Source organism: Brassica napus, chromosome A9 (assembly GCF_020379485.1).
Source record: "Brassica napus cultivar Da-Ae chromosome A9, Da-Ae, whole genome shotgun sequence".
NCBI lineage: Eukaryota > Viridiplantae > Streptophyta > Magnoliopsida > Brassicales > Brassicaceae > Brassica > Brassica napus.
Window position 1 is genome coordinate 5587850 of NC_063442.1, and position 26885 is coordinate 5614734.

The 26885-nt window shown below is 37.6% G+C and overlaps 6 protein-coding genes across 10 annotated transcripts; 4 read left to right on the forward strand and 2 right to left on the reverse strand.

Moving 5' to 3' along the window:
- The first annotated feature begins 1596 nt into the window (after positions 1 to 1596).
- On the forward strand, positions 1597 to 4520 carry LOC106366286 (dolichyl-diphosphooligosaccharide--protein glycosyltransferase 48 kDa subunit). The gene is made up of 13 exons (XM_013805873.3): positions 1597 to 1979; positions 2064 to 2200; positions 2281 to 2400; positions 2506 to 2559; positions 2699 to 2812; positions 2992 to 3047; positions 3131 to 3172; positions 3319 to 3394; positions 3521 to 3592; positions 3706 to 3831; positions 3942 to 4046; positions 4125 to 4208; positions 4303 to 4520. Exons 1-13 carry the CDS (start codon positions 1706 to 1708, stop codon positions 4348 to 4350), a joined length of 1308 nt encoding a protein of 435 aa, XP_013661327.2. The 5' UTR covers positions 1597 to 1705; the 3' UTR covers positions 4351 to 4520.
- Positions 4521 to 4870: 350 nt separating this feature from the next.
- LOC106366285 (UPF0496 protein At5g66675) lies at positions 4871 to 6908 on the forward strand. 2 transcript variants are annotated; one of them, XM_013805872.3, is made up of 3 exons: positions 4871 to 5189; positions 5299 to 6599; positions 6701 to 6908. In XM_013805872.3, the coding sequence occupies exons 2-3, from the start codon at positions 5380 to 5382 to the stop codon at positions 6720 to 6722; spliced, it is 1242 nt and encodes a 413-aa protein (XP_013661326.1). In that variant the 5' UTR covers positions 4871 to 5189; positions 5299 to 5379; the 3' UTR covers positions 6723 to 6908. The 2 variants fall into 2 exon arrangements, with proteins under 2 accessions (XP_013661326.1, XP_022548096.1); XM_022692375.2 differs by having other exon boundaries at positions 5003 to 6599.
- Positions 6909 to 11346: 4438 nt separating this feature from the next.
- Positions 11347 to 12511, forward strand: LOC106362737 (calcium uniporter protein 3, mitochondrial). The gene is made up of 2 exons (XM_013802590.3): positions 11347 to 11969; positions 12070 to 12511. Exons 1-2 carry the CDS (start codon positions 11451 to 11453, stop codon positions 12505 to 12507), a joined length of 957 nt encoding a protein of 318 aa, XP_013658044.1. The 5' UTR covers positions 11347 to 11450; the 3' UTR covers positions 12508 to 12511.
- A 163-nt stretch (positions 12512 to 12674) lies between these two features.
- Positions 12675 to 15576, reverse strand: LOC106366281 (protein DA1-related 3). The gene is made up of 9 exons (XM_013805868.3): positions 15247 to 15576; positions 14801 to 15144; positions 14565 to 14685; positions 14370 to 14447; positions 14105 to 14221; positions 13811 to 14023; positions 13667 to 13729; positions 13342 to 13513; positions 12675 to 13233 (listed from the first exon to the last, which is right to left on the reverse strand). Exons 1-9 carry the CDS (start codon positions 15298 to 15300, stop codon positions 12887 to 12889), a joined length of 1509 nt encoding a protein of 502 aa, XP_013661322.1. The 5' UTR covers positions 15301 to 15576; the 3' UTR covers positions 12675 to 12886.
- A 2400-nt stretch (positions 15577 to 17976) lies between these two features.
- On the reverse strand, positions 17977 to 21291 carry LOC106366282 (protein DA1-related 6-like). Its single transcript, XM_013805869.3, has 11 exons — positions 20841 to 21291; positions 20586 to 20646; positions 20024 to 20487; positions 19819 to 19951; positions 19637 to 19711; positions 19455 to 19553; positions 19150 to 19362; positions 18995 to 19057; positions 18771 to 18889; positions 18624 to 18682; positions 17977 to 18517 (listed from the first exon to the last, which is right to left on the reverse strand). Exons 2-11 carry the CDS (start codon positions 20619 to 20621, stop codon positions 18333 to 18335), a joined length of 1446 nt encoding a protein of 481 aa, XP_013661323.2. The 5' UTR covers positions 20622 to 20646; positions 20841 to 21291; the 3' UTR covers positions 17977 to 18332.
- Positions 21292 to 22319: 1028 nt separating this feature from the next.
- LOC106366280 lies at positions 22320 to 26874 on the forward strand. Of its 4 annotated transcripts, none has more exons than XM_048739548.1 (12): positions 22320 to 22359; positions 22455 to 22546; positions 23390 to 23516; positions 23983 to 24064; positions 24479 to 24559; positions 24648 to 24773; positions 24865 to 25604; positions 25692 to 25791; positions 25867 to 25926; positions 26012 to 26098; positions 26185 to 26310; positions 26423 to 26874. In XM_048739548.1, exons 3-12 carry the CDS (start codon positions 23449 to 23451, stop codon positions 26723 to 26725), a joined length of 1773 nt encoding a protein of 590 aa, XP_048595505.1. In that variant the 5' UTR covers positions 22320 to 22359; positions 22455 to 22546; positions 23390 to 23448; the 3' UTR covers positions 26726 to 26874. The 4 variants fall into 4 exon arrangements, with proteins under 4 accessions (XP_048595505.1, XP_013661320.1, XP_048595506.1 ...); XM_013805866.3 differs by having other exon boundaries at positions 22341 to 22368; XM_048739549.1 differs by lacking the exons at positions 22320 to 22359; positions 22455 to 22546 and adding an exon at positions 22837 to 23208 and having other exon boundaries at positions 23321 to 23516; positions 23989 to 24064.
- The last annotated feature ends 11 nt before the right edge of the window (positions 26875 to 26885 follow it).

Consider the following 26885-nt stretch of genomic DNA (forward strand, 5'->3'; position numbering starts at 1 on the left):
AAACAAAAGAGAATAAAATTCTTAGAGCATAATCAACAGTAAACTCTAACAAGTGCTCTCATTAGTGTTTTCAAAGTAAATTAATATAAAAATAATAAAAAGGAAGAAAGAGAAGAAGAACACCATTTGGAGATTGCTCTCTCCTTTCTTTCAAGGGTGGTTTGCCGTGGTTCTATTTGCAGTGTTGGCTGAAAGTAAGTTTTTGTGGATGAAACTCGCATTGGTTAGTTTGTTGTTGTTTCTTAATTCTCGTGGTTAGTATATGTCTCCGGAAAGGTATGTCTTTGTCGGCTTTGTCTCACGTATATCTCTCTCGGGCTGTGTCTCCCTTATCATGTTCGGGCTTTGTTGTAGTTTCCCATGGTACTTCAGTTCAAGTTTAATGCTATTCATAGATGACAAAAAAAAATCAATATTGTTATGCTATTAAAAATCTCTATTTTTCAACACCATAGAGAATACTTGATTATTGGCGATGATCTTAGCTCATGATAATAAGAGCATCTTCAACGCAAGAAGCTCCAGCACGGAATCATAGGTAAATTTTTTGATTTTTTATTAACTTTTATTGTGTGATAAAAAATAAAAATAATTAAAAGGCGAACCAATCGCGGGCCGCCATGTGTCAGTAGAACCCTCAAACAGTGCAAGAAACGGAGAAAGATCGGTCCTTATATACGATCCGTAAGATCCGTTTCTAAAAAAACAATGGAACTCATTGATTTTTAACTATTTTTTTGATAGGAACACAAAGCTAAGAGCCTTAGTTGAACCACAACACATCTCAAGGCTGTTCACATACTTCAGTATTTGAAGGGGACTATTGGCCAAGGTCTCTTAGAGCATGAACATCCCAAGGTTCTTAGGGAGGTTTTTGACAAAATATGGGCCCACTGACGCGTGGATCTCACAAAAAATTAAAAAGCACTCCCCAAAATCACCAAATAAGGATCAGTAATTGGGGGTTTTGGCACTGTTTGCGGGCCCCACCGACATGTAGCGGCCCGCGGTTGTTAATTTTTTTTAGAAAAAAAAAAACTTAAGGACCCCTTGCGATTATCATGGTCTTAGGTTATGTCTTTTGGCACTCTAAGAGCATGTTTATTGGAGGTCTCTTAGGTTATGTCTTTTGGCGTAATATAAGATACGGTCTCTTAGCTTTTAACTAAAAAAACTAAGAGACGTCTCTAAAATAAGAGATATAAGAGACGTCTTTTAGTTTTTTTAGTTAAAAGCTAAGAAACCGTATCTTATATTACGTTAAGAAATCCAACCTAAGAGACCACCAATAAACATGCTCTATTCAGCTGATACAGACTTTACCTTCACTGTGCTGATGGGCATCATGTCAGGATAGTCGATTCAAGAGTCTAGCCATAATGAAAGCCCGTCCCACTTTAGTACAGCTCATACTGACCCAATTAGAATTCACCTAGGCCCATTTAGTTTCACGACTTCTTAAAGGATTATGATTTGGCCCAGTTTAATTTTTAGTTAGACGCAATAGGCCCATTTAGTTTCACGACTTCTTAAAGGATTATGATTTGGCCCAGTTTAATTTTTAGTTATACGCAAACGGCACCGTTTTAGAAACACGATCGTCAACGCCCTTTGTGTTAGTTGCTACGATCGTCGTTGGCTCTGCTTCTTCCTCTCTATCTAGCGGTCACTCACTCTATACCCGTGAAAACCCCAAGGAGGCGCCATGATGAACCTCTCGAGATCCGTCGCGCTGATCTCCTTATTCCTTCTCCCGCTGCTTAGCTTCTCCTTCTCCGTCGACAATCCGACGGATCGGCGTGTTCTCGTTCTTCTCGACGATTTATCACTCAAATCCTCTCACTCCATCTTCTTCACCACTCTCAAATCCCGTGGATTCGATCTGGATTTCAAATTAGCAGATGACTCGAAGCTCGCGCTTCAACGATACGGCCAGTACTTGTACGACGGGCTCATCGTCTTCGCCCCGTCCACAGAGCGTAAGATCTTCAACCTGATCGCTAGTTTTGTGTATGTATGGGAATGGATCTGGACATTTTGTTCTCTCATTTGCTTGTGTATAGGATTTGGAGGTTCCTTGGATTCGAAATCTATAGCTGACTTCGTTGATTCGGGTCGTGACTTGATCTTATCGGCGGATACTTCTGCTTCTGATCTGATTCGGGGGATTGCTTTAGAATGTGGTGTTGATTTCGATGAGGTTCGTCTTCCATATCTTCTTTATTGGAACAAGATGCGATATATGATTTTTTGATTTGTTAGCTGTTTTTGTCTTATTAGGATTCTTCGGCTATGGTTATTGATCATTCCAGCTTCTCCGTCTCTGACGGCGACCACACCTTGATTGCTGCCGATGATTTAGTTAAGTCAGATGCCATTTTAGGAAAAACCAAGATTGAGGTAACTTCCCTCCTTTCTAGGAGTTATGTATGTGAATAATACTCATAGTTGTCTTGTGTGGATAATATGAAAATCTTAATTATGTGTTTGGTTTGTGGATTATAGGCTCCCGTGCTCTTCAGAGGTGTTGCGCATTCATTGAACCCTACCAACAATCTGGTGAGTCGATGAACATGCGTCTTTCTTTGCATTGAGTTGATGTCGTTAAGTATAGTATTTAATGTGTCTTTATGTAAAGTACTATGCTTTGATGTGAGTATTGACTTTTTCCAGTTCATGCTTCATACTCTATTGCTAGGTTTTGAAAGTTCTTTCAGCTTCTCCATCTGCTTATTCTGCTAACCCGAGCTCGAAGTTGTCGAGTCCTCCCCAGCTCACTGGGTCTGCAATTTCGTTAGTGTCGGTCATGCAGGTTTGTCTCTCTCTCTCTCCTGTGACCAGATACTGTATGTGCACCTTTTTGGGTTATTCGATGTTCTTGTGAAGTCTGAACTATCATGTTCTTTGCTGTACTCAGCTCTACATTTGTGAAAGTTGTTTTCATTCTGTGCATTTAGCTTACAGATTTTGATGTTTATTTTGAAACTGCAGGCGAGGAACAATGCTAGGGTTGTGATCTCTGGCTCTTTGCAGTTGTTTAGCGATAGGTGAGTAGAATTTTAATGGTATATCCCCAGCTATTCATGCATATGGATGTTTCTAATTCAGAGGATCTGTTTGCATGCGGCAGGTTGTTCAGATCTGGTGTCCAGAAAGCTGGGAGTCCGAACAAGTAAGTAGACACACGCATATTTCTTCACGTGAAACGTTTGGTTCACGATCTTAGCTACAAAGATTGAGGAGTTTTGTTTTGTCAATGAGAGATGTCGCATTTCGTTTTGAAATAAAATTAACTGGTCGTATGTAAAACTTCCCCAGATATGAAAAATCTGGCAACGAACAGTTTGCGACTGAACTAAGCAAATGGGTCTTCCATGAAAGAGGCCACCTGAAGGTATATGCAGATACTTTTTCACTTGTTTTACTCTCTCCTCCAAACCTCTGTGGCTAGAGATTATTTGTTTGATTAGCACTGCTTAAACCTGCAAGGGTGCGTTCCTCACCTATCTTTTGTGTCCAGGCTGGTAGTCTGGTACACCACAGGGTTGGAGAAACAGATGAGCCAGCAATATATAGGATAAAGGATGACCTGGTATGGTTTCTACATCTTCTGACTTACCCAAAGCTTTCTGTCTTTGAATGATATACGCCTGGTAATATAGTGGAAATCTGCGGCAAGATTTTAATGTGGCATTTTTATGGCAGGAATTTTCGGTGGAGATACTAGAGTGGTCAGGGAAGAGCTGGGAACCGTATGTAGCTGATGATGTGCAGGTTCAGTTTTACATGATGAGCCCATATGTGTTGAAAACCTTGTCAACAGACAAGAAGGTGACTTAATTTCTTAGCTCCAAAACATATATTGTCTATTTTTTAGGATATAAGCTTCGTTCGTCTTTAGAAGTTAGAACTCAGCCTGCTTGGTGGTGCCTACTTTGCAGGGTATGTTTCATACATCTTTCAAGGTTCCTGATGTCTATGGTGTATTCCAGTTTAAGGTTGAATACGGAAAGCTAGGCTACACTACACTATCTCTTTCAAAGCAGGTGAGTAAACTATCTTCTTAGAGTTTTAGTAACTTTCTAGACAAAAGACTTGACTGTTAAAAATGGGGACATATGCAGATTCCTGTGAGGCCTTACAGACACAATGAGTATGAGAGATTTATTCCAACTGCGTATCCTTATTATGGAGCCTGCTTTACCACTGTAAGCCACCCCATACCTCCTTCTCTCTTTTTTTTTCCACACACACACAACTGATAAAGGAGCTAACACATAATCTTTTGGTTCATCAATGCAGATGGCTGGTTTCTTTGTCTTCAGCTTCGTCTACCTCTACCATAAGTAGAAAACTCTCTTGAATGGGTTCTCCAGTCACATAAAGTAAACTAGACCTTCATATTTAGACGAGAGAAAATACATTTGAATCTTGATACCATTAGTTTTTTTGCCAACAAGCTTTAAAACACTTGCAACCTTTTTCTTATTCCCCATATATTTTTCGTGGACGTTAGCTTCTTTGTCAAAATAGACAAGTATTGTGTGTCCGACAGTCCAAGGCGGGTCACTAGTCAGTAGTCACCGTTTAAAAACCATAATGGAACGTGTCTGGTTGCTGAGAAAAGTTTAGGGAAGTAATAATATCCTCCCGAGTATCGGGTATATATGTGAATTTCATTCTATGTAAGTAATGCCAAAATATCAGTAAAACCAACCATACTTTTTATAAGAAGTCAAAAGTAGTAGTTTTTTTTTTTATATCAATTCAAAAGTAGTAGCTACAATTGTAAATGTAGTACTTGAATGAATAAGAAAAACCAGAAGGGACGTATACAAATACGTAAAAATATCGGGTGTTTTGTTTTGGTCAAAGATATGGGGTGTTAATCTTAGACTAGTAGGTTTATTAGAGAGGGATGCATGATTAAAATAAAATAAAGTGTTGGACTTGTAATATAAATATATATATAATACAGTGTGGAATCAGTCAAACTAGCGACCAATGGCTGAAAATCAAAAGAGAAGAAGACAAAAGTCAAAGAAAAGAGAGACAGAAGAAGCAACTCAGTTGTTTCTCTTCTCTCTTCTTTCCATCGCTCTCCTTCACCACTCTCTCTCCCTAACTCTAACTCCGAGAGAGTTGTGCTAAAAAATCTTATCTCTTCCCGGATCCACAACAACTGTTAGGTACTTTCCTCTCTTTTCTCTTCAATATTCGATCCCAGTATACTACTCTTGTCTTCGCCCTCTCGCTCTCTGATTCCTAAAGTTCTCTGATCAACTGCACGATTGTTAGTTTCCAGCATTCTTTTGGGAAGCTTTGGTTCTCGATCCTCTGCTTCCATCTAAAAGTCAAAACCCTTCGAGTCTTTCCTCCATGTTCCTTGGACTATTCTCCAAAACCATGGAAGAAGACAAATCAAACTCCAGCAGCAAAAACAGAACCACCACACCACAACCACAACCCCCTCTTCGACAGATCCGAACCGACATGGCTTCCATATACTCATCCGATCTCACTTCCTACAACTCAGCCTGCAAAGAAGACCCAGATTTACAATCCTTCGACTCCTCCCTTCACAGCCGCACCAACAGAGTCATCAACTCCCTCGCCTCGGGAGCTGAATCTCGCTCCCTCTCCTTCGAAGCCCTCATAGAAGTCTCCGGCTGCCTCCTCGAAATGAACCAAGAAGTCGTCAAATTCATCATCGAAAGCCGAGAAGACGTGTGGGACAACAAAGACTTGACGTCTCTCGTCAACGCTTACTTCGACAGCAGCATCAAGACCCTAGACTTCTGCAATGCCGTCGACCACTGCGTCAAACGAGCCAGGATAGGCCAAATGATCATTCAGTTCGCGGTTAAGCAGTTCGAGATGGAGTCTTCTTCACCGGAGCCTGGTGTTCACAACTACGCCAAAACTCTCCAAGAGCTCAACAAGTTCAAAGCTTCAGGCGATCCCTTTGATGGAGACTTCTTCATGCTCTTCGAGTCCGTCTACGAGCAGCAGGTGATGCTTCTTGAGACACTCCACAAGCAGAAGAGGAAGCTCGACAAAAAGCTTAAGAACATTAAACACTGGAAGAAGATATCGAACGTGGTCTTCGTGACCGCGTTCGTATCCGTTTTGATCTTCTCCGTGGTCGCAGCCGCTATAGCCGCGCCGCCGGTCGTGACCGCGGTCGCAGCTGCGTTGGCGGTTCCATTAGGCTCCGTAGGGAAATGGTGTAGTCATCTTTGGAAGAAGTACGAAACCGCTGTGAGAAGGGAGAAGGATGTTGTTCTGTCGATGAAGGTCGGTGCTCATATAACGATGAAGGACATGGAGAACATCAGAGTGCATGTGGATAAGTTGAAGATCGAGATGGAAGCGATGATGCAGAGAGTTGATTTTGCGATCGAGGAGGGAGAAGAAGAGGTGGCTGTGAGGCTTTCGATGCAGGAGATCAGCAAGAGGTTTGATGTGTTCACGGAGAGGATAGAGGAAGTGGGTGAGAACGCGGCTAAGTGTAGCAAAGATATCACGTTGGCGAGAACTATTGTTTTGAGACATATTCTAAGTTTCCCAACTAGTTCAGAGTCAGAGCAAGGGAACTTGTAAGTCTCTCTCCCTCATACTTTTCTTTATAAGTGTGTGTGTGTGTGAAGTTTAGATCTTTTTTTTTGGCTCACTTATTATTGGCGTTTCTTTTGCTCAGGATTGAAGCTATTACATTGTGAGAGAGATAGAGACTGTATAAATAAACCGGTGGTTTTGGGAAGAGGTTCTGTGGTTTGTCACTTGTAATATGTTGTATGTAGCTCTTGTATACATTTTGTATTTGTTAAGCAGGTGGCTTCACAGCATAATTAATGTAAACACACACAATTGGAAATAATATTCAAAGTCAGATATTTTGATGATTACTACTAATACCTAGAGTTATGGAAGGAATGTATATATACTTGCGGAAGGGAGACAAATTAGAAACTTAACCTGCTTTCGAAGCTGAGCAACATCTGATAATAAACAAGTTATTTTGTGTGCGTTTGGACTGTTATGTTAGACTTAGATTTTTATGCAGTTTGTGTGCTTTCGAATGCAACAAGTTAAATGTTATGTACGCGCAAAATTTAATAAAGGAATGAGGAGACATTCTTCTTGGCTTTAATTAGAAACTTTACTAAACTAATAATACGTTCATAAAATATTTCTTCTCACATTGAATGCAATACACAATTGAATGTTAGAATCTTTTCTGCTGCCCCCAAAGTGGATTTGTGTTAATCTGATTTTCAAGATAATATCAGTTTTAAGCAATGGCAAATCTAAAAAAGTAGTTGATTGCGTGATCAAAATTGAGGTTGCCTAAAGATGGTGTAGCGAGAGACGAGGAAGCAGTACGAAAAGGCTGTGAAGAGACAGCGAGAATTGGTTTTTTTCGGCGAAGATTAGAACGAAAGTTAATAACATAGCGATGGAGAATAAATATAAGTCAGAAGTTGATAAAGTGAGAATTGGGATCTCGTTAATTATGGAGACTATTGAGTTTGATGAGGAAGGCGAAGAAGAAGAGGAAAGAGATGGCAAAGAGACTTACTACGCAAGAAATCAAGAAGAACGTAGATGGGTGTACCGTACACCGTGTACGGAGTGAATCGAGAAAGTTGGTGAAACTGCAGCTAAGTGTAGCAACTGCATCAATACATTGTTACTCTTGGGAGAGCCTCGTCGGTGCTAGAACTGTTTTTGCTCGTTTGGCCGTCTTCCAGACTTTGTTGTTGATAAACGTCAGATTCCGACTATTTCAAACTTGTTGGAGTAACCGTTTCAGGGATTACCCACATGTTTCCTTACGTCGACCAAGTCTCTCTTTATAACATTTTTATCCAGTTATTATCATAATTTACTGTTGAGCATAGTTCCGGTTGTAATTGTTATTTCATATAACATTTTTACTCTTAAACATGCATATATCACTAAGTGATAACTGCAACAATACATTAGTACGTTAGGATTCGGTGTCTCGTGTCTTCATAATCCAAAGGACTGGAATATTTTTTAAAATTTCAAATAAATACAGAGATGCTGCAGTGCTTGCATTTATAGCTACGTGTTATATATGGACACTGCATTCCAGAATATAATATACGTTTTTTTGAAAAAAATTCGTTCTAGTATATTGAAGATTTCATATAATCAAGGGATAACTGCCTAAAACCCCCTGTAAATACCATCACCCTATTTATTCCCACCTATACTATTCAACTCCTTACCAAACCACCCACAGATATAAAATCTCTTTACAACTCCCCCCATTCTTTTTAATTCTGCACAGATCCCCCTCTCTAATCTAAATTCAAAAAAGAAACTATAAATTTGTAAATTGCGTTTTGTGAACTGTGATTACCCATTAACTTAAACCCGACCCGACTCATAAACACCCGACCCGAGTTACTTAAAAAAAAAATCAATCTAGTGGCAAATAAAAATTAGGGTTGAGTTTGTCTCTCTTTTTCACGATACAACAACGACGTGAACAAATAGAGAAACGAAAGCAGAGAGGGAGAGACGAGATATAATAACGACGTGAGCAAGAAGAAGACAAAAGCTTACAAGAGAACGATGCTTACAAAAGCTTACAAGAAGAAGACAAACTCAACTATAATTGTCTAACAAAATCAATTTAAACTCTAATATACTATTTTTAGTTCTTTTTCTTTCATTCGTCATCAACTATAATGGCTACATTGGGCTTAGAAATATGTATGTGCAATATACGTAACAGCTGGTGACTATCGTCATAATTCTTGTGATAAAAGAATAAAGTAATCTTTATGAACACGACCAAGTTTGATGTCACCATTTTTTTTCTCCTTGAAGCATCTGCAATTCCGATGGCGAAGACACCGTTATCTGCTTTATTTTATAAATATATATATTATTGTATGTTTTATGTAATAATACTAAGTTTTTATCGTAGCCTAGTGGAGGGGAGCTGGTTTACAACCGTTTAATCTCGGGTTCACAGCTCAAGTTTGCATCATTTTTTTTTTGTTTTTTTAAATAATGGCAAAACCGTAAATAAGTCTTCTTCTTCCTTTAGTTATCGACCAGAGTTTCTGCAAATTTCATCATCATATTCAGTACAGATCTGTCACGATTCAATGAAATCTTGTGTTTTTCTTATAATTTTCTCATTTTAACCTTTAGTCTCACGTCTAGAAATCGATTCCAATCATTTAAATTATTTTCTCATTCTATCCATGGCTGCTGTCGTTTCTCTCTATCTTCTCTCGTTTTTCTCTCTCTGTTTGTTGACGTCATTGTCGTATCGTGAAAAAGAGAGACAAATTCAACCATAATTTTTATTTGCCCCTAAATTGATTTTTTCTTTTTAAAAGTAACTTGGGTCGGGTGTTTATGGGTCGGGTCAGGTTTAAGTTAAAGGGGAATCACAGTTCACAAAACGCAATTTACAAATCTATAGTTTCGTTTTTGAATTTGGATTAGAGAGGGGGATCTATGCAGAATTAAAAAGAATGGGGGGAGTTGTAAAGAGATTTCATATCTCTGGGTGGTTTGGTAAGGAGTTGAATAGTATAGGTGGGAATAAATAGGGTGATGGTATTTACAGGGGGGTTTAGGCAGTCATCCCTATAATCAAAAGGGTTTTAATTAGATGATTTAGTATGAGACAAATAACAATAAACAAAGATAGAAAGCAGAGTGGACGAAGATGATTGGTATCTGAAGACTTCTCGTATTTCTCCAAAAATGCATATCTTATCATTAGTATCGGCAAGAGATATCCTGGATATTTAGGATGGCGTATCTTGTATTGACATAGAAGAAGTGTGTATATACAAATAGATAACCTAATAGTAGATAAGGAAAATGAACTAAGACGATAACAACAATTATGTGTAGTCATTATCTCTAATATAATGTATCACTATCTGTATATAGAAGCTTAGCTTACTGCGTGATGATCATCAACATTAGCTGACCGATGATGCTATTCCATTGACATTAAGGGTTTGATTGGTGACATGTGGTACCATTGATTAAGTTTGATTTAGAAGCATAACTTAAAAATATTACCAATCATGATTTAGTTTTAAGTTTTTGAGTTAATGTTTGAGTTATAATGTGTTATACTTGAGTTACAATTTTGAGTTATCCCTTTGATAAAATTGATAACTCAATTGCTAACTCAACATCAAGAAAAATACCATGTATTAGGTTTGAGTTATAAGTTTTTCTTTTTCTATTAATTAGCCCACTTTACCATTTAAAAAAACTAACAATTAAAATACTACACTTCCTTGTTTACGTTTAGCTACATAGAATTATTTATGTATATATATATATATGAGCCTTTTATTATTTAAAAGACATAGACTTAAATATCTTTAGTTAATTTTAACTATTTTTTATGTTTTCTATTTTATATTAAATATGTAATAAATGTTTTTAAATAATTATTATATATTCATACTAAAAATTATTCACTAAAAAGTACCAATCAATTATTAATATATTTTTTCTACTCTAATTTATTAAATAATATGTACCACAATTTATATATTTTTCTACTCTAAATTTATAATAAATGTTATTATTATCAATATCCATTATATTTTCTTGTAAATAATATGTACCACAATTTATACATCAAAAATGTTACCAATCAACTGTTTTGAGAATATAATAACTCAAATTTTCATAGCAAACTTACTAAATAAATTTACAGTTTTTATCACATAATTTTTATTGCGGATTACATCAGACTATAACTTTTTTTGTAATTCATCTCTAATAAGTGTCACCAATCAGAGTCTAAGATTTAATCTCAAATCAATTTATCGTTCTCACTTTTCAATTAAATTAGACTCTCCAAAAGTGTGGATTATTTTTTCATACAAATAATTTTGAGTTGATATGCAATATAACCATATCTTATCAGTAGTCTTGTACATGTTTTTAAAATGAGAATGAATTTCTTCTTTGGTCAATGGTTTATATAGTTTTCTTTTTCTAAGACAGGTCTGTTTATTGAGTGTATAACGAGTAAACAAAATGCATGATTGCAATAATAAATACAGTTGGTGGTTCTATCTCTTCGTTTATGTTGTGTCAACTATCCACATGTTTATATTAGCGTCGTTAATCATATAAATACAGTAAAGAATTAGCTGTATCATAACTAACGTTTTAAATAGTTTATAATAAGATGAGAAATAGATAAGCAACGCCTATGTGTAACTGTCGTGTACAAATATATCGTGATAAGATATGCTCTTTATTTGGAGCTTCTCGTTTGCTTGCGTCCTATGCCAATGCCAATACTATAAAAGGAAGCTCAAGTCTTCAGTTTTTAATATCGGACCAAAATACGAAGCCTGTTCTATGTTCTGTCTCTCCCTAAAATCAAACGCTTTTCATTTTCCTTTGGAGATCGAACGATGGCGTCGAAGAAAACTCTAGCTCGTAATTTCTTCAACATCTCCAAAACCTATTCCCGGGTTACCCGAATGCGTCCTCCGTCCAAATCCGGCATTACTCCGGTCGCCGGAGATTCTGGAATCCGCCGGAGATTTATTCACAAGAGGGCACTTTTCTGGCCGGAGATATCTCCTAAAGGTGGTACTCTGATGGAGAAACTCAGGGAGCTGAGTTTGTCGAACAATCGGATCCGCCTCGACGAGATGTTACCACCACCGACGCCGGAGAATACGTCTCCGGGAATTTCTCAGGCGGTTACGATGGAAGACGTGAAGAAGCTAATGAGGGCAGCGGAAATGGAGATGGTGAAAACGAGGCTGAGAGAGATAGGGCAAAACTGGGTTCCCTATTCGGAGTTTGTTCGGGTCTGCGGAGAAAACAATTCGGATCCTGAACAAGGTAACCGGGTCGCGAATATGCTTGAGGAAGGCGGAGACGTCATCGTTTTGGGAAATTTTGTGTGCCTTAAGCCGGAAGAGGTAAGTTATTTTTGCATGCATGCATTTCACAAATGTACAACGTTAACTTCAAATTAAAATCTAATGTTTTTTTCTTAATATGTATGATTACAATTTACAGCTAACAAACGCTGTGGCTGGTCTGATTCCGACACACGAACCCACTCGTGACGCTGCGACAAGACAAGAGTTTGAGCAACTTGAGGTTATAAAATCAGATATCGACAAAAGAGCCGAAAATATGGCGAGGAGAGAGTTATATGCAGGATTAGGGCTTGTTATAGCCCCAACGATTGGGTGTTTTAGGTTGACGTTTTGGGAACTGTCGTGGGACGTGATGGAGCCCATATGCTATTACGTAAGTACGGGTTATTTCATGGCTGGTTACGCCTTCTTTCTCCGAACCTCAAAGGAACCTACCTTCGGAGGGTTTTTCAAAAGCCGGTTCGAGAAGAAGCAGAAACAGTTGATTAAATCGCTTGATTTCGATATTGACCGGTTTACCAAGCTACAGAAGATACATCGTCCGGAGTTGACTGATTCAGCTGCTCGTTCTTGATTGATTTCTTTTTGTTTTCTTCTTATTCGGATACTAAACGAAATGTATTACCGTCTAAAGGTTTTATTGAGATTAAAATTAAACTTTATAAAGATCTTTTACCTAATGAAAACTTTCCTGTTTTATTCCCTAATTAATCTCTAGATTGCGTCAAATCAACAATTCAGTGCAACGAAAAAAAACATTTGTATAACACGCAAGACCGTTCAAAGTTTCAGACTTTTGCGGAAAAAAAGAATAAAAACTGTGAAAAGAACAGAAATAAAGAGCAGTATTACAAAAGTAGAAAGCAAGTATACTCTTGTGCTGTGCGTCTGCATGTACCGTACGTATACGTGTTTATGTATATTATTGGTATACGTATAACATATCGGCAGACTCAAAACTTTGAAACTGGTACATTCTTGGAAGCGTTGACGATGACTTTCAGAGTATCCGTAAGGCTGTGATTTGAGACCCAGATCTTGTGGACCTGTTTAAATCCTAGACCGTAGACCGGTGAATCATCTTCTTTTATCTGATGAATGCAAAACTCGACGAGCTTCTTCTCGTAATCAGACCAGTCGTCACCTTTCTTTGACGACGTGCTTGCAGCTGGAGGGGTGCGGGAAGAAGAAGAAGAAGCCGCAGCAGCATCACTAGAGGCAAATGTTTGAGACTCTAACCACCTGAGGCCTAACACTTGACATAGTCCTTCTTCAAGCTCTAACTTAAGATTCTTATAACCTGTGAAATATCAAAACCAAATAGGTACTTTTATTTGCGAGGTCTCTAGGTCCATGTTTTTTGGTGATAATAATGAAACAGTGGTTAATTAATTACAAACTGAATTACCTTTGAGTCTAAGATAAGCATGCATCATCTCGTGAGCCAAGATATATCCTGTGAGTAATCTAGGAAGTCCGTATATAATGAGAATTGCAGTGACCGCGCTTCCACTCACCATTTGAGTCTCTGTAACTATGTCGATTAGCTTGTTGTTTGCCATCTTTGGTCTTTCTTTTACCTGTTATATGTGGAAGCAGAGTGAACGTCAACATCTCCGTATTTTGGAATGAAATATATTCTATAGTAATATATAATATTGGACCAATCAAATCATTTACAGATTAATTTTTGAGTTGGAAAAAGTATGTATAACGACTTTAAAAAGTCTTACACTTGCGACATTTTGATCTTCGGACAAGCAAATACCTCTTGTTACCACTGCATAATGATAGTCCTGTTTGTTGGTGAAACATATGAGATAGAGAGAGATGGAAGAAGTTAAAAAAATATATTAAGGGATGTGTTATCTACTCACAATCTTCTCTTCTTGCTCAGCTTTATTCAGAGCTTGTTTCTCAACAAGAAGAAGAGGAAACTCTTTATCAACTGGCAAGAACAAGCCATCGAAGAACTCACGGATTTCCAAATGCAAATCATGGCATTCATAAGTATCCATGACCGAAGATTCCATACATTGTAGACATAGCCACCGATCATCACTAAGCAACACAAAGTTTGTTCCTCTAGGCTACAAAAAAAAAATGGTGCCAAAACTCACCAAGACTATAACCTTTTTTGTTTATAACAAAACCTCAGTTATAATTAGTACCTCTAATCTTTCACAGCTGCAACACTTGGCTGTTCCATCACTATCATGACAAGGACAGTATTTCTCCTTCCAGAACGGATGCTCGCTGAACACTATGCCTTTATCTGTTGAAGGAATCTGAAAGAATAATAATAATAAAAATTGTACAGTTAACATGTTATATCCTGATATCCATAGTCATAAACACACCAAATCTTGTTTTCACTTCACTACAAACTCCACTTTCATTATATAAGACAACATAGCTAGTGAGAAATTTATAGACCTTGTTTTGGCAAACACAGCAGGTGGGGTGACGGTGCTCCTTATAGCAAGATCTGTGAACTTTTCCTTTTCTTGAAATCTAAGGAGTGTAGTTATATACACAACATGTCAATTATAAGGAGTAATTGCGTACTATTAAAACAGCAATCAATATATATATATATATATCTAACTGGTATTATTGTGATCTTGAAACCTCGTCTCCGGCAATTGGTTTGTGACAATGAAGGCAACATAGACAATGAGGATGCCAAAGATCACCAAGGGCATTGACAGATAGTCCATCTTTGATCTCAGATTTGCAACCATTGCATATGCTACAAGTAAAAACATAAATTTTAAGATTTTGAGAGATAGAAATTGCAAAGAAACAAAAAAGAAAACCCCCTTTAGATTAGATACTCAATTTCACAAGATGCTCATAAGTATTACTTAGGAAGAGCAACTTCTTTGTCTTTGGAATGCTTAAATTGTCCCTTATCAACCTCCTCCTCCACTTGCTTTCTTTTGCCTTCCTCCTTTGACTTTTCTAATCTTCTCTTTGCCTCCTCCTTCTCAAGTTCCTTCAAGCTTTTTTCCGTTGCCCTATCGATCTGAGTCTGCTCATCATCCACTTGATCATCATTGTCATCCACTTTCTCTCTTTTGCCTTCCTCCTTTGACTTTTGTAAACTTCTCTCTGCCTCTTCCTTCTCAAATTGCTTCAAGCTTATTTCCTTTGCTCTCTCTATCGCAGCCTGGTAATCTCTTTCTCTTCTCTGACGTACGATGCCATCCTGCAGTTTTCAGATCACCAAAAGCAAAAGAAGAACCACAATTCTCATCTCAAAAACTTATAATATACGCAAGCAATTCTTTGGATAATAATTGAAAAAAACCTCAGATGGATCATCTTGTGTAGTAGATGGACTGAAGCAGGAGAACCACCCCATACTCTGTAACTCACTTCTTCACCACCGTCTAGAGGAAGAAAAAAAAAACACGAACAAAAGCCCCTAAAACTCGTTGCTTTCATTTAATTGGAAACTTCGACGCAGTTTCCATGAGAGTTTTCAGAAATTTCCAGATTCATTAGAGAGAAACTCTTTTGCATTCATGTTTTGAATTTATCGCGAGAGGGGGGAGCAATGGTGAGAGATAGACAGATATTAAGGGGAACCAGAAGAGGGAGACTAAAGTGGTCTAGCTTTTCTTTATAAGTCTTATTATATAAAAGGAAAGACAAAAACTATCCTATAAATTATTATTTAAAGAATGTTGCATATTGAATGTAAAAAAAAAAGAAGAATGTTGCACATTGCATATACTTTAAATTGTCTGATGCGATTAGATGATAAATAAAATAGGACATCATTTTTAAAAGATAGGATATCATTATACGTACATAAAACATATTAAAATTCTATATCTAAAGGTCGACTTGCAGAACTCTATTTGGAGGTTTTAATGTATTCTTCAGTTAAAGCAAATATTATATATATATATTCACATTTTCGTTTTCCCCCTTCTAAATACGTATATAATTATATATGCAATCATGATGAAAATGTTTTTTCTACATTATATATATATTTTTATATCTTATGACACCGACCGTCAACTATTTTTACAGAAAATAATTAATGCTGTAATATGATATCTATTTATTACACGTAGATTTATCTCATATCTCTTTAGCCAGCCATCGTCAACTGATAATGCTTTTAGTTGGCCTAATCCCGGCTCCAAAACTATTTTGGTAATGTACGGTGATGATGAAGGGGAGGAGGATGATGTCGTATATGCTAAATTGATAATGAATGTTTCTAATTAGGATAATTTTATTTCGAAACAATAAATCTGTTTTCTTGATCATACATTTCAGACTATTTTTATAATTTGAGCTCACGAAACAATGAATGTTACATAAGCATTTAGCTTTGGTTTTACATGATTCGATTAAAATATTATTTATAGGTGGCTTTATATCTGTCAATGAGAAATCAACTATTGTTACTAATTTAATATGATATATAAAGATGATTTGATACCCCAATCACGTGGTTCCCTTATTCATAATCTAATACTGACGAACAAGTTACTATCAAGGCACCGGTCGTGTTATTAACACGCCCACTAATACCATACGTGAAATATCAACAACAGAACCAATGGGCCATAAATGATCACTGGACCCAATACAACTAACGGTTCCAACTCCCAACAAAAGGACGACTGAAGACAAACATAACTTGGAAGTTGTCAGAACTCAGAACACAATCGCGGTAGAGATTTGTAGACTCGAGCGATGGTCTATTTACAATGCTTCAGAGTCCGCTTGATCCTCATCAAAGGCAATATCTCTAAGAGCTTCATAGCTGCATCACAAAGACGAACATGCTGGATAATTAGAGAGTTAATTGGCACAACTGAAAATTTGGATGTTTTGTTTATATCTATCAACTTTATAAAGAGTCTAAGCTTTACCTTTTTATAAAAAACCCTAATTAATATTGATAAGCTGTTAACCACAAGGTCGGAGGTTTGACGCCTCCTTCTAGCAGTTCCTTTTTAAATTAAAAAAAAAAGCCCACATATAGATAAGACCAATATGTTTTAATACCCGTCTCAAGTTGGAACATGCAGAATGTTTAACTTTGGTAAAATCGCATGAAAAGGTCGTCCACCATGTGCCTTAATGAATATGTTAGCTAGTTGCACAGTCATATAAACATGTTTTGTTTAAGTAATCCAGCTTGAATATCATCTCTGATGAAATGACATTCTCTCTTCACATGTTTCATTTGTTCTCTGATGAAATACATGATTGGCTGTAATGTGAAGTGCATGCTTACTATCACACTATAAATCCATTGCACCTGAATGTACAATACACATAAATACCACCATACCCTTGATCCACTTCAACTCTTTTAGTGCAGCCACCATAGTCATATACTCTGATTCAGCTGACAAAAGAGATAATAGAGCTTCTTCGTATTGACATGAAGAAGTAAAGAGATATGATGAAAGAAGAAAAACAGTCTTCAGTGCACTTGGCTGCACTTCACTACACTTTGCTCCACTTCACTGCACTTGAGTGTTACACACAGATTTGAATTCAAATCTGATATAGCTGTTGGGGATTGATACAAGCTTTTGTCCATTGTGTACTTCAGTCACCCTCTCTCTCTTGTTTGTCTATATATGTGTTTGTATGCAGAAACTAAAGATTTAAGTAAATAGTTCTCTTTCTTTTCTCTTTACTCTTGCTAATCTCTCTCTCTCTCTCTACTTTTCTGGATCTAACTCTCTCTCTGTTTCTCACTATTTGTTGAGTGTTCTTCACTTATTAATCATTTTTTCTTAAGCTTTGAATTCCATGACACATGAGATGTCCCTAACTGTATTAACCATCCATTCAATGATCTTCAAGTAATAGGACATCCAACGCAATCTGAGTCACACTAGCCTGTAAAGTAAAAATTACATTCAGCTTTTAATAAAATTCCTAGTCTCGGACATCTTTTTAAGTAGAGGTCAACTCTCAGTGACCATCTCTAGTGACAGTAACGGAGTTGGACAAGAACAGAGAAAACATCTCTAGTGACAGTGACATCAATATCAAAAAGAAAAAGCCCACGGCGAAACTAGTGGTTCGGACGATCAGCTCCAGCAAGATACTCTTTTCCAACTTTACCAAGAAGAAAAACAGTTTTACACACACCAAACAAGCTTTATTGCGAAACAAGTAAATGCCGAAACGTGCGTATGTGTACATATATATATGTAGTATGTTTTTCGTACATGAGCTGATTCAAAACTTTTGAATCAGAGATGCTCTTCTTCTTCATCATCTTCTTCAACCCCTGCGGGGAAGAATCTCTTTGAGGGTTTCCTGGAGGCTGGAATTTGTAACCATATAGTTAACTTTCCTAAACCCTTCACCATAGACAGCTGACTCATCTGTTTCTATCTCATACTTTTAAAAATCCACCAGCTTCTTCTCGAGTTCAGACCACTCCCCTTTCTTTGCTGCATTTGATGAAGAAGAAGAAGAAGAAGAAGCTGCAGCAACATCAATAGGGGCGTATCTCTGAGTCTCCAACCACATGTGCCCTAGCACTTGGCATATTCCTTCTTCCAGAACCTTGTCCAAATTATTATGTCCTGTAACCATAACCAAAACAACACACTCTTTCTTATGTAAATCCTTGAAAAAAAAAAAAACAGTATTTGAGTCTTTTTTATTTATGACCAATACATACATACATACCATTGAGTCTAAGATAAGCATGCATCATCTCGTGAGCCATGATAGATCCTGTTAGTAACCTGTGTTAATTTTCAAGAGAGCTTTCATTTAGTCTAATAGGCACAGGGAGAGCAAGTATTATACACAGGGTAAAAAAAGTGATGTTACCTAGGAAGTCCATATAAGATGAGAATTGCAGTGACCGGGCATCCACTCACAACCCTTTGAGATTCCGTGGTCTTTCCTGTTAGCTGCTTGTTCTCCCCCATCTTTGGCCCTTTTGACACCTGTTTATATATATATGTGCGTGTGTGGAACAGAGAGTTTTAAGTCATGAATGCCAAAATCTTGTGCTATACTCTAAAGCTAGTGTAAAAAAAAGCGTTATTTACATTTGTGACAATCTGCTCTTCAGACAAGCAAATACCTCTGGTTACCACACCATGCTGGTTGTCCTGCTTGTGTTGGAGACTTACAAGAGGTGTGTGAGTGAAAAAAAAGAAGAGATACTTATATAAAGAAATTATCAGTTAAGAAATGTACTGACGATCTTTTCTTCCTCCTCAGCTTTATTCAGGGCTTGTTTCTCAACCAAAAGAAGAGAAAACTCTTTCTCAACTGGCAAGAACAAGCCATGGAAGAAGTCACGGATTTCAAAGTGAAGAGGCTGGACTTCGTCAGTATCCATAACCGCTGAGTCCATACATTCTAGACATAGCCACCTTCCATCATCTAGCATTACGAACTCCGTTTCTCTAGGCTGCCAAAAATAAACAACTCAACTCCTTTGACTCATCATCATCATCTCGTTTCCTTTGTTGCCGTGTTTTGTAAAGGGTAAAACTCACGCACCTCTAGCCTCTCGCAACTGCAACACTTGGGAGTTCCATCAGTTTCATGAGCAGGGCAGTATATCTCCTTCCAGAAAGGATGGCTATTGTACTCTCTAATCTGTAAGAATACAGTTAAACATTAAATCCTCAGTAACTTGAAAATTACCAAAAAGGATTCCATAACATAACCAGTGTGTATACCTTCACTTTCTCTTGGCAGACATAGCAGTACCGGTTATAGCAGTTCTTGTGGAACTTGCCTCTTGAGTTTGAGACCTAAGGCAGTTAGTGATATCAATAAGAATACAAATGAAACAAGTCAAGGAGTAGATTAGAATAACAACTACCAAGCAATTCTAAAAGGGATTTTTGTTTTTGCGTACATGGTTTTGAACCTCGTGGACAGCAATTGGGTTACGGCAAGCACCACAAGAGAAACATTCAGGATGCCAAGGAACACCAAAGACATCCACTGATCCTCCTTGTTCAATCTCAGAGTGGCAACCACCACACTTGCTATATGTGTGAACATTCTTAAACAGTGTCAAGACATATTTTCTTATAAAAATGAGCAATAGAGAGGCTTACCTACGAGGAGGAATGACCTCATCTTCAGATGGCTTTGTTTGACCTTTATCCTTCAAACTCTCCCAGATAATCCGCTGCTCCTCATTCTCATCCAAGGGAGCTTCAGAGGAAATGTTGTCATGTTCTTCAAGTGGAGGAGGAGGAGGAGGAGGAGGAGGAGGACTCACAGCAAGTTGTTCATCATGCTTCACTTCTTCTTCAAACTGCTTTCTTTTGTCTTTCTCCTTTACACTCTCCTCAGAAGTCTGTCCTTCTTTTTTGTCTTTCAAAGAAGAAGAGTTGTCATAATTATTTTGCCTTTCTCCTCTCTCCTGTGCATGCTCTTCTAAGTCCCTGGTGCGCCTTCCTTCCTCTTCGTCTTCTTTAGATTTTTGAATGGCCAAAGCAAGCTGTTCATCTTCTTGAACGTGAGCATCATTCGATGACACTTGTTTGACGATATCAGTTTCAGCTTCAAAAGGATCCTGCAGGTTTAAGGTTAAGTCTTTAAAAAAAAGGGTAAAGGAGGCAAATTGAAAGCAAAACTTGGCTAGGACAAGAGCAAATATAATGATATATTAACCTCAGAGGTTGAGGGTTTGAAGCAGAAGCACCCCATCTATCTTCTTCCCCGATCTAGCGTCCTGCGCAAGGTATCAACCTATTTGTCATCAATGAAAGATTTACTTTGTCCAAGCCAAAAAAAAACATTTCATTTAACCGCAAGCAAAGGGAATTTAAATCAAAATAAACAGCAAGTCCACAGCATCATTAGGAAACAAAAGGGCAATTAGAAACAGAAGAAAGAAAGTACAATATGGCTAGTAAAGGATGGTACCTGGGGTGGGTTGTCTGAAACAGAAAATGAGACCAATATATAAAAGACAATCAGAGAAACAGAAGAAGAGCACGGCACTTGAGCTGCTAGTGGAATGCATAGAGTCTCCAACAACGTGACAAAAAAAAACTCACATGGGTTTTTGCTAAATTTTCTCAGTTTTGATAACGATGGAGAATCTCTTTATTAATATCAAACTTTAAATAACGAACCAACAACTCGGATGAATGTAATAGGGGATCAAGTTGGCATCTAAATAATTACAAAAAACAAATCTCATACCTAACCCCGTTGCTATGGCTTTTGGGTTTTTGGTTGGTTACCGCTGCCCAAATCAAAAAGCTTTTTCCTTTTTCTTTTCCGATCTTCCATCAGATATGTCACTCTCAATGGCATTTTCGTTAATGTTAAATATTTTCCCAGACGATTCAATCAAGGGGTTTCCCTCCCTCCTCATACGCTGCCGTTTTGATCAAAAATAAAATGGGTTTCCGGCCTATATTCTACATCAAAAAATACAAGCCTGTGTCGACGTCGACCGCTGACGACATGGCGAGTGACGTCTACCTCTCTCATTCACACCGTACGTTTCCAGCTCCACGTGTAAATATTTTTAATTGAATAAATGGAATTTAAAACAAAATTATCCTGCGCTGTGTACCAACTACCAACTTCAAAAGTCGTATTAATCAGTGACTAAATAAATCTCCCAAAGGACAGTTTACAATAAATTTCATTTTCAGCAGGCCTACAAAAGGGTTCAAGATTTCTTTAGAGGACAAGTCAACAAGGATTACATTACAGAAATGATGAGGGTCGAGCAGATTTGCCACGGACGAAGCTTTTCACTCACCAGGAGATTACGTTAGGTTCATAATCATAAGCCCGGAGGTGTAGATATCTCAGAAGCTACACCTTCAAAAGCTACGAGGATGAAGCTAACTTGTCTTCCAAGAAACAGAGCAAGTGGTTCAAGAACAAGAAGAATATGAACAAGTTTAAGAAGACGAGCGTCTCACTTGGCAATTCTCTCAAGTCTTGTCTCCTGCTCTTGTTATCTTGCTTCCATGTTTGATTCTTTCTAATATGTACGAATATTTAATTATAGACTCCACTTCTTTAATTTCAATCCATCTTCGCTTTTACGTTTGATATAATTTCGAATTCCTTGTATTAACTAAGGTGAATTCAAATATAACATTACTGTGTTTTGTATTCAATATATATATCCTGTTTAATGCATAGAATTTTGAGAACTGGCAGACGAAATGTTTCGGTTAATAAAAAATGTTCTGTAAAGAAGAAGAGGTGCGTTCGGCAACATGAATCATGTTATTATCAAAGGCTACTGCATGATATAAGACCCAAAAGGCCCAGTAAACGACATTTAAAAGGCTCACGAAGGCCCATACCTGTCAAATTCAAGGGCCCATTACGCCCTTTATATGCGTTCACATTTGAAAATGTGCAAAGCCCTTTTCCTCGCGCGACAAACGGAAGGAAGTCGAGACTTAGACAAGTTACATTTGTATTAACCGACCAAAATGTTTCATTATAAGGTTGCATTCGATCCATGTCCTTGGTTTTGATTTAATATATCCCTTTGCTTTACAGAAACAAGATATGGGGAGTCACGGGTTATACTGCAGATCAACTGTTCGTTGAAATGTCTCTTTGTTCCCATCTCCTACGTTATGGCCCATGTGGTAACTTTTCTTTGACTCAATACTCTGTTTCCATTTTCAAGTTTCTTCCCACAAGTCATAACAATATGAATAGAATAATATTCTAAGATGTTAGAGTCATGTAAAAGATAAAGAATATATATTTCGTGCCAATGGGGCCATGTGATTCATGAGAGAACTGTGGAGAGACGGTCAACAACTCCGACTTGTTTGTTGTATATACATCCACACATTATTTAACAAATATTCCTTTTTCTTCTTCCTTATTATTAATCATCCCATTCCATCTTTAGTGGTAACATTCATGGATATTGAATAGAACAATCAGCTAATCTTATAAAATATAGGTTACTTTATTTTTTAGAGGCAAAAACGCTTTTGTCACTTTGTCTATTTTGACTTATATATGTAGATCTCTAGCTATAACTCTTTTTTTTTGCCGATTTGGTTGGAAATTAGACGACTCGTAGGGTCTTTTGTACACACTGGTGACTGGCTTTTTTGACACGACTCGACTCTCCTTCTCACCACCATTTCCGTGAACACATGAGCCATACCCAACTTTTCTTCCTAGTTTGGAACCCACCACGCTTATTTTGTTCCCTTTTAGTGTTAAAAACTTCCTCCTTGTTGAAAGATAGTGGAAGTTTCACAAGTTTTATAGTTCCCATGTCATCTTACAGGTGAAGAAGATTCACTTGGCTTTTCGACAAAAAAAAAAAAATCCTTAGCTTTTGAGGCTATCTATCTCTGCTTAAAAGTTGAAACTGAAGTGCTCTTTTTTAATTATTATAGGTTTTAGTGAGCCATGCGGTTTCTGCTTCGATCAGTTGAAGCATTTCCTTTAAGTCTTTTGTTTTCTAGTTATCCTGGGAGCTACTTAGGAGAAAAGGTCAGCTTTGTGGTTGGTAACTTTGAGACAAATGGGATTTGGAGTTGGTAGTAGAATGTTGGATTTGAGGATGGCCCGAACCCACAAGCGTTCCAAGAGGTAAACTGTCTACTCTATTGTTGTTCGTTATTACCAGAAACTTCTTTTTTCTTCTAGTTCTGTAGATTGCTCTATATGTGTCCCTATCTTCTGTTAACGGAATCCCTTTGCTGCTATGGGTCACCGCAGAAACTGGAAATTTTACAGTGATGTTTGCAACATCTCTCAGATCCTCTGTTTTCCGTTGCTTAAACTATAGTTTTTATGGTCCTGAACTAGACAATGATAGCTTAAAAGTTTGCTTATGTAGTAGTAGATGAACAATTAATGTTTTGAGTTTATTCTGATACAAAAGGATCTAAGAGACATACTTGTTAAATGCTTATTTGGTGATAAAAGAGTTAAAAACTATGTTTTTAGTCTTGGTTTCATGCAATCTGTTTCCAAAAAGGTAAAATAAAATCTCTTTGAGTATCTTTATTCATGTCGTTTCCATTGATTCTTATTAGTTGCTCTTTATTCACAGTGCCAGCTTTCCAGAAAAGAAAAGTACTGAGGGAGATAAACATTCCAATTCTTCTTTTGAAGCCTCTCAACGCATCAAACTGGTGAGTACGATCATCTTTCTTTGCCTTTTTTTTTTTGAACATGTAAAAAAGTTGTGATAAAGTGTATTGGTATTTGTTAAAGAACAGCCTAAGAAGCTGAGACATGATTCTTGCCTTCTTGGATTTATCTATATGTTTCTTTGACTAATGAGTATCTTTTTTCTCTCTCTCTTTTCCCCCAAGCTGCTTTTACCCTTTTGCATCTTTTTTGTGAAAGCATGCCTTTACACAAAATGTTTCGCTATTCTTCTTTGTATCCTTCTTACTTGTCTTGTAATCTTTTGGAAGAATTTCCTTTCTGGTATTATTAACGTTGTAGAAAATAATCTCTATCGTAAATATGTTCTTTTATCATTTTATAAAACCTCTTCTTAGACTGGTTATTGTTTATGGATTTTATCTGACTTGGTTTAGGACATGGAGCGTTCAAATGAATCAACCAGTGCCAAGCATAATCAATATCATTCAGTCACCGAATCTTCATTGAAGGAAGAGGTAATGTGTACGGTCTTTTTTTACGTGGTTCATGTCCTTACTCCGTGGTTTAGGCTCAGTAACCTTATTCCTGTTATTGGAATCACAGATTGATCAGCTCGAGACAAGACTACAGGATCAGTTTAAGGTTCGTTGTGCTTTAGAGAAGGCGTTAGGTTATGGAACAGCTTCTTCGTACATGCTGACTGAAACAAACGACATTTCCATGCCAAAGGTGTGTCATTTGTACTTCCCAAAACTTCATATATCTTTTCGAAACAGAGCTCTGTGCGTCTAAAGATACGTTTTCTCCTTTTTTTCTTCAGCCAGCTATTGATTTGATCAAAGACATTGCGGTTCTGGAAATGGAAGTTATTCATTTGGAACAGTATCTTCTTTCGTTATATCGAAAAGCCTTTGACCAGCAAACCTCTTCTGTAACCCCAAATTCAGATAAGAAGAAGAAGCCAAAGTCTCCTCCTGTAACAACCCCTACAAGGCGTCTAGACTTTTCTGAAGAAGATGATACGCCATTGAAAACAGATCCTCTGCTTCCTGCAGGTGGCAGAGACCAAACGGAGTCCAGTTTTCACCGTAGCCACTCCCAGCGTTCAGCATTTGAGTGTAAGAAAGCTTCTCCAGAAGATTCATGGGGTAAAGCCATCCGCTCATGCCACTCCCAACCGCTGTATGTGCACAATGGAGAGAATCTAATCAGTCTAGCTGAACATCTTGGCACCCGAATCTCGGATCATGTTCTAGAGACACCCAACAAGCTGTCTGAAGGAATGGTCAAGTGTATGTCAAAAATATACTGTAAGCTTGCTGAGCCTCCTTCTGTACTACATCAACAACTTTCATCGTCAGACTCGTCTTTATCATCGCCCTCTGACCAATACGATACATCTACCCCTGGATTGGGAAACAGCTCCTCCTTCGATGATTCTTTCCGTGTAGAAGGAGAGAAGAGCTTTAGTGGACCTTACAGCTCCATGGTTGAAGTGCTTTGCATTTACAGAGACGCCAAAAAGGCCAGTGAGGTCGAAGATCTTCTGCAGAACTTCAAGTGAGTCAGCTTTTAGATTTGACATATGGATTGAATGTAGAATTTTAATTGTAGTGTGGATCTTTAAAATGATTAAAACTCTCGCAGGTCGCTTATCAGTAGGTTGGAGGAAGTCGATCCAAGTAAGTTGAAACATGAGGAGAAGCTTGCGTTCTGGATTAATGTGCACAATGCACTTGTGATGCATGTAAAACTCTCTTTCTTCAAACGAATCAGTGTCAATTTTGTGACTCTTATTGCAATTTATTTCATTCTCTTTTAGGCCTTCTTAGCTTATGGGATTCCACAGAACAATGTCAAGAGAGTCCTACTGCTACTCAAGGTAACTAACATCTCTTTCACAGAGAAAGACACCTGAACAATCTCTTATTTCTCTGTAATTTGTCTTGTTTTCACATTTTCTAAAGGCTGCCTATAACGTTGGTGGACACACGGTTAGCGCGGAAGCAATACAAAGCTCAATTCTTGGATGTAAAATGTCTCATCCTGGACTGGTAAGTTAGAGGACAAAACATGAACATTCTCTTCAACGTACAAAACGATAAAGTGAACTTTTTCTTTTACTTTTTTTCTATTTTAGTGGCTTAGACTACTATTTGCTTCAAAGAAGTTCAAAGCAGGAGATGAGAGATTAGCTTACGCAATCGATCACCCCGAACCTCTCCTACATTTTGCACTTACTTCAGGCAGCCATTCCGATCCCCCGGTATTGAGATCACTTTAAGAAAACGTCAATAGAATCTGCGAAAGCCTTTTGTTAATGCAAGTTAAAAGCTGAAGTCTCTGCTTCTTGGTTGTTGTTTTTTTGTTTCTAACAGGTGCGTGTATATACACCAAAGGGAATCCAGCAAGAGCTAGAAACCTCGAAAGAAGACTACATAAGAATGAACTTTAGCTTACGCAATCAGAAAGTCCAACTGCCAAAGCTTGTGGAGACCTTTGCAAAAGAGTCCGGTTTATGTCCGGCGGGTTTGACGGAATTGGTTAACCGGAGTATACCGGAATCTTCAAGAACATGTTTTAAGAGATGCCAATCTGGTAGTAAATCACGCAAGGCCATTGATTGGATCCCACACAGCTTTACATTCAGATATCTTATTCTTAGAGAAGCTGCCAAATGAAAAATTATTCTTTCATATAATGTGTGTATATAAAAAAGATCGTTGTTATGTCCCCATTTTCTAATTATAATAGTGTTGTGTTTTGTCTTGATGAGTGGATCTTGTCTCTTGACAGTTACTTGTCATTAAAAATATCCCATTGTAATTCAGAGCTTGCACA

Bases quoted from the DNA above. Each gene is read 5' to 3' on its own strand.
- LOC106366286 (XM_013805873.3), top strand. From the start codon at position 1,706: ATGATGAACCTCTCGAGATCCGTCGCGCTGATCTCCTTATTCCTTCTC. The intron at 2,560-2,698 runs GTGAGTCGATGA...CTCTATTGCTAG, and splicing joins TGAACCCTACCAACAATCTG to GTTTTGAAAGTTCTTTCAGC. The intron at 3,593-3,705 runs GTATGGTTTCTA...TTTTTATGGCAG, and splicing joins ATAGGATAAAGGATGACCTG to GAATTTTCGGTGGAGATACT.
- LOC106366281 (XM_013805868.3), bottom strand. From the start codon at position 15,300: ATGGGGTGGTTCTCCTGCTTCAGTCCATCTACTACACAAGATGATCCA. The intron at 14,686-14,800 runs GTAATACTTATG...TTTTACTTGTAG, and splicing joins AAAGAAGTTGCTCTTCCTAA to CATATGCAATGGTTGCAAAT. The intron at 13,514-13,666 runs GTAAGACTTTTT...CACATATAACAG, and splicing joins AAGATCAAAATGTCGCAAGT to GTAAAAGAAAGACCAAAGAT.
- LOC106366280 (XM_048739548.1), top strand. From the start codon at position 23,449: ATGGGATTTGGAGTTGGTAGTAGAATGTTGGATTTGAGGATGGCCCGA. The intron at 25,605-25,691 runs GTGAGTCAGCTT...AAACTCTCGCAG, and splicing joins GATCTTCTGCAGAACTTCAA to GTCGCTTATCAGTAGGTTGG. The intron at 26,099-26,184 runs GTAAGTTAGAGG...TTTCTATTTTAG, and splicing joins AAATGTCTCATCCTGGACTG to TGGCTTAGACTACTATTTGC.
- LOC106366282 (XM_013805869.3), bottom strand. From the start codon at position 20,621: ATGGGGTGCTTCTGCTTCAAACCCTCAACCTCTGAG. The intron at 19,712-19,818 runs GTACGCAAAAAC...TAACTGCCTTAG, and splicing joins TCCACGAGGTTCAAAACCAT to GTCTCAAACTCAAGAGGCAA. The intron at 19,058-19,149 runs GTCAGTACATTT...CAACACAAGCAG, and splicing joins CTGAGGAGGAAGAAAAGATC to GACAACCAGCATGGTGTGGT.
- LOC106362737 (XM_013802590.3), top strand. From the start codon at position 11,451: ATGGCGTCGAAGAAAACTCTAGCTCGTAATTTCTTCAACATCTCCAAA. The intron at 11,970-12,069 runs GTAAGTTATTTT...TACAATTTACAG, and splicing joins TGTGCCTTAAGCCGGAAGAG to CTAACAAACGCTGTGGCTGG.
- LOC106366285 (XM_013805872.3), top strand. From the start codon at position 5,380: ATGTTCCTTGGACTATTCTCCAAAACCATGGAAGAAGACAAATCAAAC. The intron at 6,600-6,700 runs GTAAGTCTCTCT...TCTTTTGCTCAG, and splicing joins GAGTCAGAGCAAGGGAACTT to GATTGAAGCTATTACATTGT.